We start from the raw sequence: 21188 nt of genomic DNA on the forward strand, positions 1-21188 counted from the left end.
AAAGGAAATGCCATGCAGGATTCCTCTATTCTGTGTTATAATGGTCATAAAATGCATAACTTGGAAAGCCCGTTTGTTATCTGTCTGTTTATTTGTGGCGTATTGAGAGCCTTTCATGCAGCCTTCCAGCTGCTTTAGTTGTACAGACAGGATTGAGGGCCTCCGTCTATCATTCGCTATTAAAATTGGTCATCATCATTGGTAAATAAGATGAGTTGAAATATCACTATCTTTCAAATTATGTACCCGTAAGAATATATGGAGGACTAGAATCACATTCCGAAAACATCATTACTCGTATCGCTTCCTATCATTTTTGCTGACACATTACGTTCTGGCGTACACCTTCAATTTGTTTGGAGACGATGGTAATCATAGCGAGTAGTATGGCTAGCTGGCGAGGTGATACCGCAAGTCGAGGATGGCAAGGAGACGATGGAGAAGATGGGAGTTGGAGAGGCAGAAATAGAGGCTCAAGAGGTACTGGAAGACAGAATTCTCGTAGAAGCTTTGGTTCTCATGGTCGAGGTCGCGGTATTGGAGAAAGCGGTCTGGGCAATCCCAATCGATCGGATGAAGCATGTTGGAGCTTTCAAAAGACAGGCAATTGCTCACGCGGATCACGATGTAAATTTTCTCACGAAGTCTCGAACGCCGATGGAGTGTTTCAACAACGTCGTTCGAGACCCGAGGAAACACCGGACCAACGGGAGGCTAGAAATACTTATTCTAGTTGGAAGTACCTCGTCAAGTCTCACCCCAGATCTAACGATATCCGAACTATAGAAATGTTGTGGGAAGGCGCTCTCAAGATTTTGGATGGCGAAGATCGAGACAACAAGCAGATGGTCCCTCAAGATCTAGAAAATGACAGCTTTTTTGGTCGCGAACATATTCGAGTCCTTCTGGGGATGACGACTCATACGAATGGCGCAGGGACATATGTTAAACTTGTGCAGCCTTTCCTAGATGTCATGACACATCAGGCATTATTGGACTGCTTGTCTATCGACACTTGTGTGGGGAATCTCTACAACTTTATCAGTGGCAGTAATGGATCTCGTGCGATCCCATTCTTTCAAACTCTAATGACCAATCTGCTGGAGATACATTATTCCTCCGACCAAGCTTCCACTGATAAAATAGAGAGGACTTTGATCGCGATTTCTACTTGCCTTCGAGAACTTCTCAGACGAGAACGACATGTACTGTTCCACGATGACCTCTCCGATGTTGTGACCTCACTCGAGACTTCCGTGGCTATCATTGGTGTCGATCGAAATTCGGCAGCTTTTTCCATAATCCCATCTCGCATTCAAGAAATTCAAGGCATGATAGCCCGAGCTAAAGGACTTCTTTATCAAGAAGATCAGCAGCAGGTCGATGGTGTCTCTACCACAATCGTGTCTACATATCCCCGAGAGATAAATCTACCTCAAGGAAGACATGACAACGATCAGATGGACATCACAAGTATCATGATTTTGCCGAGCGAGGAGGAGATTCGTAGCGAAGCTGTCGAATTTCTGCCTTCAACGGATGTCGATCAGCCTCACTTCCTAGCGGACCCTGCAGCAAGACTGTTAGATACACACTTTCGATTATTAAGGCATGATATTTTTGGTGAACTGAAATCCGTTCTTGGTGGTCTCATCCTTTCCATTGAAGCGGAGCCATCGGTACTAGAAAATTCGAGGCTCCATTTTGCAAATATTAGAGCGCACTCTTATGCAAAAGCACAAGTAGCTGATATTACATTCAACCATCGACGAGGCCTGGAAGTCCAAATTTCATTCTCTCAACCTCCGCAAATGGCCCAAAAATCTAGAAAAGAAAGGGAAAAGTGGTGGGAAGAGTCGAAGAAACTCGCCGAAGGCGTTCTACTATGCTTACTCTCATTCAATGGAACGAAATGCACTCCGTTATTTTTAACTGTCACAAAAAAGCCCACGGGTCTCGAATTGGATTACAGCTTAGATTCAAACGAATCACGAGCGACTGTTACCGCAAAACTTGCCACTAGAAGCTCAAATGATTTCGAGAGCCTGACGCAGTTGAATTCAAGCTCAGTGAGAGGTATTTTGGTAGAACTTCCTAGTGTAATTCTCGCCACTTTTACGCCTATTTTCGAGAACCTCCAAGACATGCAAAGACTAAATCGATTACCTTTTCGTCAATGGATTCTGCCAGACCGTCGACAGTTTGGAAGTTCAGGTACCCTGGATATACCACCACCATTATATGCCCGTGGATCAAGATTTGCGTACTCGCTAGACTCTATACTGCAGGATAAGTCAAAAGGTCATTTGCTAATCAAAGCCTCAGAATCCTCGGTCGATGATGCCGGACTTATTGATGAGATTGAACAACGAACGGAACTTGATCGTGGGCAAAGTGAAGCATTACTTGCTGCTCTTTTACGAGAGTTCTGTCACATTCAGGGACCTCCAGGCACAGGAAAGTCTTTTCTAGGTGTAAAGCTTGTCAAAGTCTTGTTATCATGCCAGACAGCGAAACTTGGTCCCATAATTATTGTGTAAGCTGGATGCTATTTGTTCCGCAGGCTATAGGCAATATGGCCACGGTACTTTGATCCTACATTTTACATTCATTAATCTTGAATAGTTGCTACACGAACCATGCCCTCGACCAATTTCTTGAACACTTGGTCCAATCCGGCATTGAGAAAGTGATTCGAATAGGAGGACAGAGTAAATCGAAGATTCTAGATGGAAAAAATCTTCGAGTGGTCTCTCAAGGTGAGACTACAACCAAGCCCGAAAGTAACACGCTTAGAACCAGTCACTCGGCATTGGAAAATGAAGAACATTATGTGGAAAAGCTTCTTCGACAATTGAATGGACTTGGAGATTATCCAGAATGGGAATCATTAAAGGACTACGTCGCTCGACACTATCATAAAATCTACCAACAATTCGACAGGTTTGACGAGGAAGGCTTTGAAACGGTGAGGATAGCTTTTCCCTTATTAAGTAGTACAATTCATCCATTCCGCTTGATCATGCTAATGTTATATGACAAGGTTGGCGGAGAGCCTTTTGATTTATGGCTCAGATATAACACTGGAATGGAGAGGCAAGCACCAGCGATTTCGGTGACACATAAAATAGATGACTTGATAGATTTCGCAAAGGTCAATGTGCACGCACTATATGGCAGTGAAAAGATCATTCTCGTTAGACATTTGGCAGAAGAAGCGCGCAAAGAGGTTACTAACTACTTATTTGAATCCATAACTCGGACCATGGAACAGAACCAGGCAATACAGAACGTATACTCCGATAAAGACCGACGTGTATTACAGGGAGCGGAAATCATCGGAGTAACTACGACTGGTCTTGCAACGAAAATGTCGACTTTAAAACACGTCAAAGCTAAAGTAATTGTCTGCGAGGAAGCGGGGGAGGTTCTTGAAGCTCATATGCTGTCTGCACTTCTACGTAAGTAGTATTTTTTCCGTCTGAAGCGATGAGAAAACTCAAAAATTGCCAAAGTTACTGATCTGCCAAGCTAATTTTCATTGTTTACAGCTAGCGTTGAACATGTCATCTCTATTGGAGATCACGAGCAGCTCCGTCCCTCCACCAGAAACTATAATTTATCTCTAGAAAGCCAAGCGGGAGCTCCATATAAACTAGATCGCAGTCAATTCGAGAGGTTATCTGTTGGTGACCCTGGACGACTCACTCTTCCAGTGGCTCAATTGAATATCCAACGTCGTATGCGCCCTGATATATCGAGATTAATAAAGACAATATACCCAAGGCTGGTTGATCACGACGTAACTAAAATTCTAGCAGACGTTGTTGGAATGCGAAAAAATGTACGTGTTGCTTCGAATTGCTTTTCACGGGTGTCCCAAAATCCTCTGCAGTTCCCTTGAAAAGTTGCTTACATTTAATATAGACTTATTGGCTTGAACATACGAATTTCCAGGATAACGCAAATGGAAATGACGCCGACAAAAAGTCCCATAGCAATAAATGGGAAGTAGAAATGACAGCGGCACTTGTGAGGCACATAATTCGACAAGGGATTTATGGTAGTAGTGATATCGCTGTTTTGACACCTTACAGTGGACAATTGCAAAAATTGCGGACGCATATGGGTAAAGAATTTGAGATTGTTTTGTCTGAACGCGATCAAGAGATTCTAGCTAGGGATGGTCTTACCATATCAGATGAGAAGCCTGACAGTTCGACGTCAAGATCTGGAGACAGAAAGCCTCTCGAGAAGAGGAACTTGAGTGAACTTCTTCGGTATGTATCATCTCATTATCACAGTTGAAGAATTGAGTCTGATTATATCTTTGTTCAGCATCGCCACCGTCGATAATTTCCAAGGTGAAGAGGCGAAGGTCGTCATCGTTTCTTTGGTCAGAAGCAACAAGGAGAAGAATGTGGGATTTCTCAGAAATACCAACCGCATTAACGTCCTTTTAAGTCGAGCTCAACATGGTCTGTACCTCATTGGTAATTCTGACACATATTCTAGCGTAGCCATGTGGAAGCACGTTTTAGGTATGCTACGGGAAACCGATTCCGTCGGTAACTCATTCGCTCTTTGTTGCCCTCGACATCCCGAAACCGAAACCCGAGTTTCCGAGCCAGATGACTTTGCAAGATGGAGCCCTGAAGGTGGTTGCAACCTATCTTGTAACAAACGCTTACCAGATTGCGGACATCAATGTACAGCTCGATGTCACTCGGATAGCATGCATCAAGCTTTCAGATGTCCAAAGCCCTGTGAACGCCTTCATGAACCTTGCGGACACTCGTGCCGAAAGAATACCTGCGGAGAAGATTGTGGATTGTGTCATGTCAGATTGGACGATATTCAGCTCCCATGTGGTCATTCTAAAGGTAGAGTCTCATGTTATTTGACATTAGATTTAAACAACATCGCATGTTTGGTTATGTTAGAGAGGGAAGTCCCCGTCTGCGGTCATAAAGTTACTGTTACATGTTCTCAGGATGTTGAATCACCGACCTTTAACTGTCCCATGATCTGTGGTGAAGTATTACAGTGTGGGCACACATGCGGTTCGACTTGTGGCCAATGCAATAAAAAGGATGGAGAAATGATACTTACAGAGCATCGACCATGCAAAAAGCCATGTGGCCGTGCCCTCGGAACCTGCAATCATAATTGCCAGCGAGCCTGTCATTCAGGAGGAGACTGTGGATTGTGTTCATCCAGCTGTGAGGTATGTATTGTGTGGTGTAATTGTTTCGAAATAGGACCTCAGTACCTGACTTCTGAATTGATAGGTTCAATGCCCACACTCTAAATGTACATTGAAGTGTTACGAAGCTTGCGCACCATGCATAGAACTATGTACATGGTCATGCAAGCACGAAGGTACTTGCAAGATGCCGTAAGTTACCGCAAATTTTTAGTACTAAGTCGAAGATCGGGAATTTCATTTTGAACCTCACTTTGTTCTAAGACTTCTTCCCTATCATAAAGCTAATAACACATGCAAATAGATGTGCTGGCCCATGCGATAGATTGCCGTGCAACAAACGTTGTTTACTACAGCTTTCTTGCGGTCACCAATGTCCCGGGATTTGTGGCGAATTATGCCCACACGACTATTGTCAAATATGCTCCACAAAACAAGATCAGCGAGTCGACCTTCTTGAGTTGAAATTATACAAAGAGATTGATCTCGAGGACACTCCGATAATTGCGCTTGCTTGTGGTCACTTCTTCACAGCCGAATCACTCGATGGGGTAGTCGGTATGTCTGAAGTTTATGAACAGAATATCCATGGAGACTTCACGGCAATCAAGGAAACCACCTCACTAGCATCATCTGTTCCCCAGTGTCCGGATTGTCAATGTCCGCTTCGACAATACGCGACCCCACGATACAACCGAGTGATCAATCGGGCTGTCATCGATGAAATGTCCAAACGATTTCTCGTGAGTGGCCAAGTCGAACTTCGAGAATTAGAAAGAAAGGTCCTTCATTTGGAGGTGGAATTTGAGAATTCCGCACCTGGATTGATCCAGGCGGTAGAAGGTACATGGGGAGAAATCAAGGTATCTAAATTGCTTGAGAAGCGAGATAAAAAGTCGAAACAATTAGAAAAAGCTGTGATGAGATTCTGCGAGAGGTTCAAGGATAAGCATCAACCTGCTACGAAACTTCATAATGCTATAGTAACCTCAATCAGACAGCAACCGCTTGAGAATAAGTTGGGAGGCCTCTCAATTACGGAGGGGGTCAGAACATCCCCGAGAGACCGAAGAATTGCTTTCGCAGGGACTGGTGCGATGCTTAAGGTCCAGTGAGTACTTATATTCTTCGAAACATGATCAGCTGATTTGTTCGATTCAGACTGACGAGAGAAATATCAGATACCTCACCCTAGCCGATAGCTTTCCGATAGCTCAAAAGCTTCGTTCATGTGATTCCTCCATCAAAATACCTGGCGGGCCTCCAGACCAACTTGCGAAGCCCTTTTTTAAATCTTGTCTCTCACACATCAAGTCATGTCGTGATGAAAGTCTACCAAGACTAGCTGTCGAGGGTATACTCTATTTTGCGAAGATAGCTCGTCTATTTGATTTGTATACACGCTCTGCGGCTAATCATGAAGTGGAGGGGAACAAATTTCCTCCTCAGATAGAACAGGCTAAAAGTCTATTGGACGAAGCAAAAGGACTTTGTGGAGAAGGATTCCAAAATGCGGACTCGCTACTGATTGCTGTTGAGAATTCAATCAAGCATATAGGTAGAGAGTGGTATGAAGATGTCACTAAAGAAGAGCTGGATGCTGTCAAGAACGCCATGGTTTCTGGGAGGGGAGGAATTGCCACACATAGTGGTCATTGGTATGAATGTAAAAAGGGACACCCGGTGAGTGTTTCTATAGCTTGAAAAATCGAAGAGGGTGATTTGGCTAACAGATCATAGTTTACGATAGGTGAATGCGGAATGCCAATGGAAGAGGCTAGGTGTCCGGAGTGTGGTTCGAGAATTGGCGGACAAAGTCATAATTTAGTCGAAGGTGTTATGAGGTCGGAAAGGATGGAGAGATGAAGCTGTGGATTTTGGTAGTTTGTAATGGCCTTTGTGTATTTAGTGTGTTTTTGATTTGATATAATATCAGGGTTTTTTTGCTTTTGGATGTTTGCAGGTCCTGGAGTTGGATGATGTAAATGTAAAATTGGAGAATAATTGGGAAATCGCAGGTATTTATTCACGGGTATATTCCCGTCGAAGTAATGGTTCAATGGAATTACATTACTACATATTCTTGACTATGATTCGTACATGAAAGGCTATACGGAGCACTTGTGATTTTATAATTGGACCTTGGTTATATTTCCCGGCGACTCTTTGATTTCATATCTCACCCCCTTGATAGCACATCCTTTGTTTCATACAGTAACGAGAAACAATCATACGACAACGAAATAATTAAATGATTTATTTCCAGGTGCCATAATAATTTTCTAAAACGAACACGAAGTAAGAACTTCTGGTGTTGAGAAGCAATACGGAATAGGCGTGAGGGACGGGGAGTAAACGATCGGATGAATCGAAAGTAAGGGTGGCGTGGAGACGTGAAGTTGTATTCAAATTCAATGTCATAAGGTTGTATTCCATACCCCATAGGAATCCTCCGAACAAGTACTGGTATAGCAATTTCATCATCACCGCTTCACTAGACGAACCATCGAGCAGTTCCGCCACCCTACTACTCAAATTATCACTCAAATTAAGCGCAAAGAGTGCAACAACAACTTCACAATAGATTGAATAGTAACCGGTTGATCCTCTGTCAACGATTGAGACGCGAAATTAACCATATATTTCTTTCTATGAAGGACAGAATGTGTGAACACTTGCCCTCAATTATCAACATTTATGACACGGAACAAAAGCTCCTTCTAAAACTAGCTAGGTAGGAGTGTTTTCGATTTCTTCCCGCGGATAATCTCGATCGAACGGTTGGAGCTTCACAAATTCGCCTTCTGTTCGAAGGGGTCCAGGATTTTTGAATCATCCGGAGACGGAGAAAAATAAATGACGAGGAACAGAACGCCCGTCGACCGAGCCAAAGAGCTGTTGACGCGGCAAATTTCCTCTAGTAAATGACGGGATGAAGGTTTAAGGGATTTAGGAATTAAGATAGACCAAGTAAGGCGTGAAGGGGTCAGGGGTAAAGAAGAAGGCGGACGGGAGTCTGGTTATGGCTGGCAGCATAGTCTGACCGTTAGCTGTGGGATATTACTTTTCCCAGATCCTAATATGAGTGATCTACATGGTCTTTTCGAAATTGCGAGGTGGTTCAATATCATGTGGGATGTGGCCTTGAAGATGATGAACAAGACCAAATTAGAGAGGAATTTATGAACTAACCGTTAGTTCAAAAGGCATGAGCAGATACGATGCGATGAACGAATAAAAATGCCTCTAGAGTATAGTCATATCAATCATATAATATAGGGATATTGCCTTGCAAAAGAAATCTACATTCGGAATAATACTTGGGTAAAGAACTAAAGATTAAAATCCAAAAAAATCGATCATTTGTTGAGAACACCACTAACATTCTAGTATATTATATGTGCTGACATTTCATGAGAGAATCATGCAAAGTGAAAAGGCGGTCTCGTCACACTCTTTAGATCCCATGGCGATGCATACCACATGGATAGTTACCTAGGTACCTTCAACTCCCATGGCATGATTCTTGTATTGCTGAGGTGAATAATACGCAAAACGTAGGTAGAACACATATACTATAGCTAGAAGATAGAGAAAGTAGACCGAGTAGTCGGGAAATAAAGCTCGAAATTTGACATAGGTAAAAGAAAAGTACATTTGCAGGGGCGGGATAGCACACATGGCAAACCGAAATTTGAAGACTTCTCACAGCTGTTGATTTAGAAAATTATAATTGTATAATGCTTAACCATCTTACCATTTCATGATTCAAGATTCAATGATAAGGATTGAAAGGGAGAAAGAAACCTTGAAGCAAAACGCCCTAATTGACACATGTGGGGTGATTTCTTGGGTCTACTCACTCAAATTCTATCGGTGAGGATGAATGGACGACTTGTACAATACACATCACCGCCAGCAATGTTGTAGTGACTCGAATAAGTGAATTCATATCAAATCCTGCGATACGGCAATGGATATCGACCAAAACCTGACTCTTGCAATATGGTTGTAGTACAACGACTACCACTCGACTACCACTCGACTACCACTCGGTGTCCTGTTGCGGTGACCCGGCCCCGCCAACGAAGAGCCGACACCTCGACACATGCTACAAGGCAAGACAGGATACGGATTCAGCAAAAGCTTGCGAGGAGGGATCATAATTGAAGCCTCGATGGCGAATAGGAAATCATGCGCATTGATGAATTGAGGAGGAAGGGGGGGATGTGCCTTTCTCGTCATGCTCCATCGAAATCCTTCTCGTACTTCGTTCTACTTCCCTTCTCTCCTTTTCCAAATTAAGAATAAAAAGGAAATCACAAACCATACCGAATCAATTTGGTAATTGCCACCCAATGAAATCGAGATTCTCTTTATTCACGGATCCTCTTCTCGAAGTTTCATTTCTTTCTTTTTCGTACCGAAAAATACAGAATGTGACGCCTCTAGTTCGGTTCCCTGTTCATACTTGTATCGATCCAGCCGATCAGTACCCAGGTTAAAATGAATGATGATAAAAGCAAAAAACGGCAATGCGACGGATCTTCTAAGAATCAAGCCATGGAATAAACTTCTGCAGGGGAAAACGCAACTTACGATCAAAGCAATGGATGGTTGAAGCGTATCAAATTATCAATGCATTCAAAGGACTTGCAAGATTGAACAGATTTGATCATTTCATGCTGGTAGGAGTGATAAAAATGCTGGAGCCTAGATTTTAAGACTGTTGAAGTTGCACGAAAGAGAGCCACAACACAAAAATGTTGCCATTTATAGTTACAGATGACCTGCCGTTGCATATTCTGCATATTCGATTTCGATTCGCGACTGGAGAAAGGAAATCCTCAAGCCTTAACACACCACAAACTTCTGACCATGGCAAGACTATTCTCATAACCATGACTATTACCATCACACACACTGATATTGCCAAGTTGGAACTCTTTCAACCATAATCATGATACCCATGAACTCACTCCTCCTCTCTGTAACCCTACTCATACGACTTTTCGGGACAATTAACTTCCTTCCATGGTACAGACTGCAACTCTATGGCGCCTTGAAATGTACCAGGCTTTGCTGCCTTTCGAATGACATCCAATGGGCAATGGGGAGCTTCCTTGTTGGTGAGCAAGCATGCCACGTTTTTGAAGTCGATCCAACAACGGAATGGCACCCCGGGGGAGAGGGTATACACGCCAAACACAATCAAGAAGATTTAAGCGAATTATTTCCTGTTCGAGCATACTGAAAGCATTGGGGTGAACATCCATTATTATCGAGCATTTTTGATTAAACTTTTGGGGTGACCTAGGATTCCGCCCCGGCCTATCTAGTTTCATTGCTAAGATGCTAAGACATTTCTAGAGATGCTAAAGTACTATATTCATTCATGGGGTACCGTTACAGGTAACCGAAGGCCACGGACTCCGGTTTCCGTCGGTAGATAGATGTAGGAATCTGGAACCTAAGAGCCTTGGAGGAAGTGTGAGTGTCCGAAACCTTTGAAAGTATGCTACGTATGTACCTTGAATTATCGTGATATCGACTGGTAACAGGTTTGATCCAATTCCAAATCGGATCAATAGTTGTTCCTGAATTTCACTGATCTTCAAGTCGGCGACTTGGCGGAGATTCCCAAGATTGAGTGCATCAAGATGCATCGGGGGTCACAAAAAAGAAGGTCGTACTGTTGTGCACTTTTCACGTGGCTCTTGCGGATAACGAATTAATTCACACCAGGAAGGTCGTAGCTTTTTCGAACCATGGGTATGGTTTGGAAAGCCCTCTATGCGAGACGGATAACGACATTCGAAGACCATTCTATTTTCAGATAGCTACTCCGCTTTTAGTTGCAAATCAAAGTGTCTATCAAGTCTACTTGTTGAGCCCGAGGAAGTGGGTAGCACAGATCATTCAACTGGGATATTGATGAAAGGAAATCCCGCTTTGACTAAAATGCTAGTAAAAGTTAAGTGTGAATGGCACAGGGGAAGCGATATTATGGAAAGTTGATTGGGTACCCTTACGATCTGAGTCTTATTTGATTGGCAAGCAGAGCCTCATGATCACGTCCAAAAATACCCACCCTAAGCGTTCTTGCATCTGTATATCTATATGAGACTAGGTATAGCAAGGGGTATAGTATGAAGATCTTCAAAATCTGACAGGGTCAGAGAGCCCAACCGGGGCAGAACCCACGCGAGGTAATCACTTTACCAGTTCACTTGGTAACAACATGACCTAAAAGAATCTTGAAAATGCTACCCGTTGATATCTAGGAGGGATGAGATCCCAACTGGACTATTTCATTTTAGACCCAGTTCATGGGAACTAGGACACGGTACTGCAAGCGGAAGTCAACTTTGGAGCTTAAGCATCTGCCTGCAAGAGGGTTACTAGCCTTGTATCAACTTCAATTTATCCTATTGGACAAGAGACTGAGAAACTTACCCGTAACCCAGGATATTTTTCCATACCAAATTAGTGCAACCACACATCTTCACACATCTTGGCAATCTCTTCACAAAAAGCAAATTGCTTTGAGATCAACTCATCATAGTTAGTTCAATACACTATTCGGATGTGGTACATTAACCCCTCATTCAAAAATTTATCGATCAGGACAACCTTGCGATGGTGGTAGAACTTAGCGAATAGATGTGGTTGGGATGTTTCCCCCCGCTGTCGAAGAGTCGAAAAGTCTCTCCATAGTTTCTTCGGTATCGTAAAAGTTTCGGACGAACCTTGAAGGCTTGCTCTTTGGTGTCTCATCTCGTCGCCCAAACAACATGCTCTTCCAAGAAGTCATTATCGCAATGATAATTTTCCGTTGGCACAGGCTCTCCTGCTCGTCTTCGTTGGCAGCATAAATTCAATATTGTTTGCATAATCTAATTAATATCCAAAGGAAACACCGTTCAAAAATATGACAACTTTCACTATACCGTTTGTCCCGAGGTTATTTTGCCTCCAATGATTAAGATGTTTGGGAGGCAAATAAGGTCATCGTCGTTGCAATGATAAACACAATGGATGGACAACTAAGGTAGATATTGACAAAGTGGGCGACGCCAACCATCACATGGAAGCTGAGGAACTATTTTCGATTGAAACGTTGCTCTTCGGTAGCAGCTCACTGCAGACTGAAGTTACATTAATAAATCTCAATTGCGTAGAACCGTTGGTTATGATTTTTTGGATCAACCACACCCACATCGACGGAAATTTCTGCACTGTGTCTGTACTGAAATATGCACCAACTATCGCTTCCAAAATGTCAAGCGTCACTGTGACGACAGGAAGAGCGCGATTGGCTACAGTACGAAAATCTACAACTAGCGGTGGAGAGATTACCAATGACGGTGATGACCGAGAGCTTGCGTGACGATCAATTGGTCAATTACTCAGCCCTATAGCAGAGATGCCCTTTCCAGGGCTACAAAGTTCAAAGCTAGGCAAAGGTTATGAATGATAGCTAGCTACAATGCACCGGGCTGTGAGGCTGTGCAACAAAACCATGATGTTTACTGGAAACATCTGACAACAAATTTCTATGGGTCTAATATACTTGCATGTTTCTTCTTGCTGACCAGATCATGAAGTGGATTATTTGCACCACCTCCCTTACGTCTGAGTAATGGAGGCACCAGAAAAATGCCACAAAAAAATATCTGCATTCTCGAATGCCGGAGGAACAACATGGAGCCGGTAGGTAATATCAACTTCTTCCTCTCCATGAGGGCATTGCTTCGGTACGGGAATATGTCTTTCAAATAAGCCATAGCACACCTTCACGATGTGTTTTAAATATTAGACGCCCTCATTGTATGAAGGGGTACCATACGGAGAACATTCGCAAGATGTTCTGATAATAGCAACTTCGACGGGTTTGCGTTTGAGATTTAAATTTACCAGCCAATTCCATCGTTAGGACCCGACCATGATTTCGAGCAGCCAGTGCCAAGACGGCGAGGATTACTATTACCAGGATTTGTAGCCAATCACTGGTGATCAAACTCGAAGAAAAGGGGTTCATAGGGCTGAATTCCGAGGAGTTGCAGAAGAACGTGAAACCAAAGTATTATGCTCTGTTTGAGGGAATGAAGCTTCTGATGAAAACCATGTGTATGTAGAAGAGGTGTTTTGGGTGACTTAAAGGGCTTCTAGAAGGATTTGATCCTTCGATAGCGACGACTATGCCTTCACGAAATCAAGGATACACATACACACGAAAAAGGACATTATCTCAAGGCTAGGTCAATCAATATAATATCCACACATTTGGTCAGATGGGTTCAATCCTTCCGTGACACGACCCAAAGAAACATACTGTGGAGATCTCATGCATGATTTGAAATCAGGGGCGGACGTTGTGTGTTGTATAGAGAGCAATGATTCATGTTGAGAAAGGAGATGAACGGACAGGAAAGATGACTATGATGGAAATCTGCCTCGTGAAATGGGTCTTGCCGTCCCGTCCGTTTCCGTAGTGCGTAGAGTACGGACGAACTTTTGGTCTGTTGACAACTGTTGGACAGGGGCATGTGGCTCGTGCATATGATATCTACAATGACCTGGTACGTGATAGAATGTGTGATGCTATTAAAGGCTATCATCAACGAAACGATCAGTATACGAGGTCTGATAATGACTAATGGGGTATCCGTCATAGTGCTGAGAAACTTCATCTACGTTTCAAGACTTCTATTTGGGTTCGTTACCATATCGAGCAATTATGACGATGTGAAGAGACGAGATAGATCATAGATGGCTGTGCTCTCGAGGCTGTGCAACATATAGAAGACTTTCGGTGGGGAATTTGGGGCACATGAGACGAGAATGTGTGAATATGTGTGGCCGAGTTGACTGTAGAGAATGCAAAGTAGCCACTCCTGGGCGTGCGTTTTCGTTAATCCTTCGTACTTGGGCCAATCATCTGCTGTAGACCCCTGACCAACCTAGCCACAGACCATTTTACTCATCAAGAGGGCTCCGGGGGGGGGGGGGGAAGGGACAAAGTTCTCTCTTTCCTTTTTATCATTGGGTTTGATCGACACAATTGGTAATGCTATGCTAGCACGAATACATTAACAGATACGCGTTTTTGTATTCGGGTGGTGTCGGCGGTTGCGAGAGGTTTGGATTAGTACATGTCTAGGTGATTTTCAATATTTAGTTCAAAACATTGATCCTACAACCCCTCAATCCTGTCCTGGGCACTGATATGGGATTATTGTCACCATCATATTCAACCGGTAAAAGTCCATATCTATTCCTGTCACCATGTGTTAAATCAATTTCAATCGATCAATCAATCGATCAGTCTCGGTACTATTGCATCCAGGCAACAACAAAATGTACCTCTCGTCGATCATCCGAGGAGTGCATGGTTAAATAAATTAAAAGCATGTATGTGCAGAGGGATATTGAGTTTATTTTGTTTCGTCGAATGGAACGATGTAACTCAAGATTTCGACTCCTTCGCCAAAATGAAATGTCCTAAAGACGAAAAATGTCTCTTTTGAGAAATGTGCCAGGGAGTCTGATCTAGCCGTCGATTCACAAGCATTGCACCCCACTCAATTCGCCTTATTTGTCTGAGAGTAGCGAAATCAAGCGAATGAGACAGGGTTCATTTAACTTTAATGGGATTTCCCCACCCGGATTGGGAGGAGACTGGGAAAGACAGGAAGATCTACATGAGAGGGGAGGAGGTTTTCATTCGTCGCACATCACTTGATATCTTGAACTTGAATTGAGGAGTCAACGAGGGTGAGCGAATATCATCTCGTCGCGATCTATCGACTATTCGCTCGCAAATATCTCCCCTTTTCATGCTTTTATCCATGGATTCTTGACATCATGTTATCGAATCTTGCAAAAAGTTAATTGTGCTTGTAGGGAATACAACTCTGCAGTTGGTTGTACGGAACATATCCACACATCCCATATCGTAAATCCTTAAATGTTCCCCTGCCCCCCCTAGTAGATTTGTGATGGTAATCAATCTTCAAAGTCTCGGGAACGACCAGCGTCTGGGGGGCCATGATTTTTAGCACGTTCGTCTAGGGATTTCCGGTACTCATGATCTGGTTGGCTTATTCTACGATATCTCATCTCTCACCATCTGGCCTAAGCACCCTTTCGTAATCTTACCCCAAACTACAATTAAACTTTTGTCCTTGTATATTAGGTGGGTGGACATGTGTGTGTGTGTTCCAAACTGGTTTGGCAAATAGATAATGAAAGTGGAGTGAGTCTTGAGTCTTGACCGACTAGACGGAGATGGCGATGGTGGGACGGAGATTCCAGACGGCCACTAATAATGCTCGCAGCGCCAGTTCTGCAAGTTACACCCATCCCTTGTAAGGTTATTGAGATCCTGTGTGCGAGATAGGTGCAAAGTTGTAAGATGGATATGCCCAGCAAAGTGGAAAGTCCGCCATACATTTGCCAGATGCATTCGGGTAAGGCTATGTATGATTTTTCCAAGGTGACTATTGTGTGGTGTATGGAATAATGGCGTGTGAAATGAATTTTGTGGATTCAAGTGCGTTGCTTGGTTTTGGTGCACTAATCATTATGCATACACTGCGGCGAGGTAAGGTAAGGTTATAAGGTCGGTGGAGGAGCGACCAGACCGAGGCCACGGAAAACAAGAAGCCACAGTGTGCTGTACTGTGCTGTTTGAATACTACTTCTGTGAAGAGGAATCTGAGCCTATGTAAATTGTGGACATAGTTATTGGATCGGATCGCAAGAAATATATTTTATCCAACGACCGTTCTGTCAATCTGTCACTCTAGATGAGGTCTGTGATCGTTTTCGTCTAAAGAAACATTTTAGTCAATTAGTCAATTGGTGACTGTTAGTCTATCTACCGGGAACTAATCTCAACAGACGTAGTGCTATCCTATCTACGGGAATTTCCAGCGGTCTTTTCTTCTTAATTTTGGATCTAGACTAAACTTGTACCATACTAGTGATGTCTTTCGTACGTATTGTATCAACCTTACCAATTAGATACGTCTAGATGTGTGTGTGTGTGTGTAAAGTAAACAATTTTTTGACTAGGTAATCAATAAAGTAAAGATACCTTATATGGGGTCTTTTAGGGGTATTGAAGTCAAATCGTAACATATCAAGGGTTAATTGATAACAACAGGTTAGGGCAAACAAGAAAAAAAAGAAAAAGTAACATTTTGCTCCAAAGTATGAGAATCCCTGAAAATGATTTGCTCAAAGTGCCCATGTCCCAATCTCAAGGTTCAACATCAACCCCATGTCTCCTTTATCCATGTTCCCATGTCCGGGCTTAGCATCTTGCATTTTTCTGGGTCGGCCATTTTAAAGCCTTCTTATCCTTTCCTGTCTAGAACTACTTCATACCTGGTAGTTTTTTATTTTTTGATCTCACTAGACAGTCCCATTACATCTCCATACCACCAATATTACAATATAATATTAATCCTCAAGATGCCCCCAACTTTCTAGAAGAGGAACATGTTCATGCTCATCCTTCATCATACACATCTACACTCTCCACCCCATATCTACTCCATATCATACTACTAGGATTCAAGAACACCTAGACAGGCCTTACCAAACTACTACAAACATTGATATATGTCCCGCTCTCACGCTTGGCAATAAACACATCAACCTTGAAAGGCATCGATCATCCTCCCCGAACTAATGCATCATACCTAATCTTACACCTTCTACCTAAACTAAACTAAACCCTACATTACTATTTTGTCTCTCGTCAACCACATTCTCAGTCATCATACCTTTGATATATATATATATTCTCCGCGCCTCGCCTTCTTCTCACGTCGGCTTCCTTCATCGGCTTCCTGTCTCAGATCATATCTCTAATCCCCAATTACTATCTTGATTCAACTATTTCCAAGTATCTACACCAACTTGCACAACGACATCCTCACAAAGCATTTATCCATTGCAACCCTCTTCGATACATAGTATACTTTCTCTCGCTGGAACTGCAAAGGAACCAAAGGTATTTCGCATACAGCCTTGGGTAGATGGTCCGTGAAGCAGTTTACTGATTGGTATATCTAGTCGGCGATAAGTGTGGCTATCACCCCAATACAACATAGCCAGCCATCACCGTCTTCGAAACAAACACTCACAACACAACATGGTCTCGGTATCTGATCACTCATTCCATATGCTATCGCGACACATGGGAAATCAAAACGAAAACGACTTTCCACTTTTCCCCGAAGCAAATATGTATTCTCCTCAATATCCATACAATGGCATGCCAAACTTCCAGATCGAACACGACGCGGCGTATGCATACCCGAGAACACAAGATATCTACCCTACCAGCACCGGATTCGATTCTACAACTATGTATAGCGAAGTTCCCCAACATTTTGTTGAGTCACCAGAACTTAGAGGAAATGCGCCATCGAATTACTCCATAGCGAGTGGACCTTCCGCAACATCCTCGACCATGGGCTCCCCCAATTCAAATCACGGCCACATGATTTCAGTATCGGAGTGGGGTTCTGGACTCGGCATCAATCCAAGTATCGTGAATTACGATAACTTTGGTCAAGGAACCGACTACAACTTTCCTGCAGGTATGGAAGACTTTAATGTAGATTTCAATTCAGCCAAACCAGGCTTTGTTGGTGAGTGTGAAAATATCTCTAGATCTATACCTCGTCAGAACCGTCCTATTTCTTCTTCATCTTCTCCTATTCATGATTTTCGTACTCCAATGGATTCTTCGCGATCAATTGCTTCACCAATCACACCCGTCAGTGCGTTTCGAAAAGAATGTAGAGAAGAATGTTTGAAATCTTCTCATGTCTCTGCACTTTCCGTTTCTCCTGTATCTGGCCGACCAATTTCAAGCTTCAAGTCTCCAACTAGCGCGGGTCGTAGTAACGAGATGAGGTTATCTCCCGTTACTACTTCAATAGCGCAAATATTCACTTCGGAACCGACAACATCATATTCTTTATTTCAACAATCTCCTTTCTTTTCTCAGTCTAGTGGCAATTTTGTTGCTCCACTTGAATCTTCTTGTGTGTTTTCTCTCTGTCAATTCCGGCACTAGCTTCATATACTTTTCTTCGCCAAGCAAGCTCAAAAAGAATTTCATACTAACATCAATTTCTAGACCCATCCATTTTACATGCTCCTTTCTCCTCTACTCGCCCAACATCAGCTGTCGGACCATCTGAATTGTCTCCTTATCAAGCACCAATGTATCCCACATCTCCATCACCATCCCAACACTCCTCAAGGAGTCCTGGACCTGCCAATGCGGATAGCGCAAGCCCTTACTTGGGCTCTCAATATTATCCATATCCAGCACCAATGATCAGACGGCCATCTTTGACAATCTCTCACCAATCATATGGTTCCCAAGATGGTAACTTTAGTGGTGAAGAATCAAGAGAAAAGGGTCGCTGCACCTGGCCAGAATGTGGAAAGATCTTCAAAGATCTCAAAGCTCATATGTTAACCCATCAAAATGAGCGCCCGGAAAAATGTCCCATACAGACATGTGACTACCACGTCAAGGGCTTCGCTCGAAAATACGATAAAAACCGCCACACCTTGACCCATTACAAAGGGACAATGGTCTGTGGTTTCTGCCCAGGTTCCGGATCTGCGGCAGAAAAATCCTTCAACCGTGCTGATGTCTTCAAGAGACATCTCACTTCAGTACATGCCGTAGAACAAACTCCACCGAATAGCCGTAAGAAGACTTCTGCCAGCATCAACAGTGGAAAGAAGCTCTCCGGATATGCACCAGATGCTACTGGAAAGTGCTCTACCTGTTCGGCTACTTTCAGCAATGCTCAAGACTTCTATGAGCATCTCGATGATTGTGTTCTTCGCATTGTTCAACAAGAGGAACCTTCCGAGGCGATCAATGCTCGTCGCCTAGCAGAGGTCGAACAGGATCACGATGTTCATGAAACCCTACGCAACAACGCCCTTCCAGTCACTACCAACGTTTACTCAACAGCCGAAGAAGATGACGAGGAAGAAGTCGACGACGAAAATGACGACGACTACTCGATCCATGTCCGTACATCCCGCAAAGGCCGTCAAAACCGCAACCCAGTCAACGGTGTTCAAAAGTCCAGAGGTATGACTCACTCTAAAGGTGGCGTCACTTTGAATACCAAAGGACGTAAGAAGCGCAAGGACTATCCTTCATCATGGGGATGTCCTACATCTCAAATGAAGATGAAGAAGCGCGTTCTCACTGTCTTTGATGGACCTCGTCGTCTCTGGAAAGACGATATGATGCTCGATACCGATTACGAGGTACGCATCAAGCTCGGTGATGAGAAGGCTTACGTTACCGACCTTGATGTGCAAACTATGAGAAGAGCGGAGGCCTTCCACAATGCTACTGAAGAGGAGAAGGGACCTTGGATCGCAGATGATTTGACGGGAATGGATTTGGAGAAATTGATGGAAGTTAAGAGAGAGATGTAATTCCTCTTCTTACTTTGCATTCCCACACTCCACTTTTGTTTATGAGGTTATGAGATGGATTTTTTTCATGATTTGCTCAAATGAATCGGGGCATTTTGCATATGTTTTTATATCGGCGCTTTGGATACCATTTACATATATCTAAGGGAGATATACTTTAACGGGACGGGACGATACCATTTTTTTATTCTACTTTTCTTTTACCTTATCTTTTTTTTTGGAAAATTTTATACAATATCATATAACATGTATGGGCGATATGGATTCGAGGACAAGACAAAAGTCATGGTGTGCCCTTTTCTTTCTATTCAATCTACTTGCATTATCTATTGCATATGCATCAGACAGAGTTTTGTTATGGGCATTTTTCTTTCACGTGAATTGGGAGATAAATGAGGAAGGGAGGGACGTAAGATCGCTACTTTGGCTGGTCCATTTGTTGTGGTGTATTTCGGAACGGGGAAGGCGGTTGCATTGGAGGGGATGTGTCATGGCATGATTGCGCTACTTACTGTATGTGGAAGAATTGAAAGTAAAGTAATAGTTAGTCAATCTAGAAATCTAGGAAAGAATCAAGAGCATTGGTCTCTCAACTCCAATATCATACTGCATTGAATGTGACATGGATCTTTTTTGAAAATTGGTGAAAATTGGTGAAAAGAATAAGCAGCTGTCTGTGTGCGTGGATCGCCTTGCATAATGCCTATCGCGCTGAGATCCGATTGTTGGGCCTGCACGCCATGTAGATCATGATCGGCATTGATGTGATGAATTGATCGATAGATTGACGTAAAGCTAGCTCTGCCTTGCAAATATGAGTAAACATCCATACATCATCAGTCTAAGTCCATGTATGAAGCGAGATCCGGCTGGAGACGAAAGGGAGGTGTAGGGCAAGCGGGTATCCGGATTCAATTTGCGTCGTGCATAGTGTATGTGTAGACTCATGCATAGTCTAATGCAGATGGTTGGATTGAGAATGATGTGTGCTTTTGGTGGCTGCATTTTGATGGTCATGAGAAAACGATTGATTGAAAGGAGATGCCGAGGATGCATTGTGAGGGGTTAATAGAGGGCTAATAGAGGAGAGCTGGGAAGGGATGGGGAGAAAGTTTATTGGTTGGTAGCGATGTGATGGACACAATGAATGGTAAGGTGGCATTGGGTTGTGTTGGGGATAGTGAGGTTAAGGCATAAGATCTCTTGGAATACTTTGATGTGATGAATTGTGATGAATGGGTGCGTGGTGTGGTTGAGTGGAGAATCATGATTTATCTCGATAGTAGGATCTGCTAGCCAGGCTAGGCTAATTATTAGATGTAGATATTGGATTGAGGATGAGACGAATGGGGTATCTTGAGGGTATAGAATATACTACTGGGTAGGTAGTTGTCGGGACGGAAGGTACTTCATCCAGTGGAGCATGAAGTATGGGATGGGGCATTCTAGGTTTATTACATGTTTGGTCTGTTGAACATCTAGA

At 43.1% G+C, this 21188-nt stretch overlaps 4 protein-coding genes across 4 annotated transcripts; 3 read left to right on the forward strand and 1 right to left on the reverse strand.

The window, feature by feature from the left end:
* Nucleotides 1-365: 365 nt before the first annotated feature.
* On the forward strand, nucleotides 366-7072 carry EAF01_006887 (uncharacterized protein; the record flags this gene model as incomplete). Its single annotated transcript, XM_038915141.1, has 10 exons — nucleotides 366-2536; nucleotides 2626-2968; nucleotides 3044-3461; nucleotides 3552-3844; nucleotides 3928-4280; nucleotides 4339-5227; nucleotides 5292-5398; nucleotides 5511-6317; nucleotides 6388-6889; nucleotides 6947-7072. The coding sequence occupies 10 exons, from the start codon at nucleotides 366-368 to the stop codon at nucleotides 7070-7072; spliced, it is 6009 nt and encodes a 2002-aa protein (XP_038768779.1).
* A 2157-nt stretch (nucleotides 7073-9229) lies between these two features.
* Nucleotides 9230-9451, reverse strand: EAF01_006888 (uncharacterized protein; the record flags this gene model as incomplete). Its single annotated transcript, XM_038915142.1, has 1 exon — nucleotides 9230-9451. The coding sequence occupies one exon, from the start codon at nucleotides 9449-9451 to the stop codon at nucleotides 9230-9232; it is 222 nt and encodes a 73-aa protein (XP_038768780.1).
* A 518-nt stretch (nucleotides 9452-9969) lies between these two features.
* EAF01_006889 (uncharacterized protein) lies at nucleotides 9970-10164 on the forward strand (the record flags this gene model as incomplete). The annotated part of the gene is made up of 1 exon (XM_038915143.1): nucleotides 9970-10164. One exon carries the CDS (start codon nucleotides 9970-9972, stop codon nucleotides 10162-10164), a length of 195 nt encoding a protein of 64 aa, XP_038768781.1.
* Nucleotides 10165-17372: 7208 nt separating this feature from the next.
* Nucleotides 17373-19705, forward strand: EAF01_006890 (uncharacterized protein; the record flags this gene model as incomplete). Its single annotated transcript, XM_038915144.1, has 2 exons — nucleotides 17373-17874; nucleotides 18369-19705. The coding sequence occupies 2 exons, from the start codon at nucleotides 17373-17375 to the stop codon at nucleotides 19703-19705; spliced, it is 1839 nt and encodes a 612-aa protein (XP_038768782.1).
* Between the last annotated feature and the right edge of the window lie 1483 nt (nucleotides 19706-21188).

The sequence above is a fragment of the Botrytis porri genome (genome assembly GCF_014898465.1).
Source record: "Botrytis porri strain MUCL 3234 chromosome Unknown BPOR_009, whole genome shotgun sequence".
Taxonomy (NCBI): domain Eukaryota; kingdom Fungi; phylum Ascomycota; class Leotiomycetes; order Helotiales; family Sclerotiniaceae; genus Botrytis; species Botrytis porri.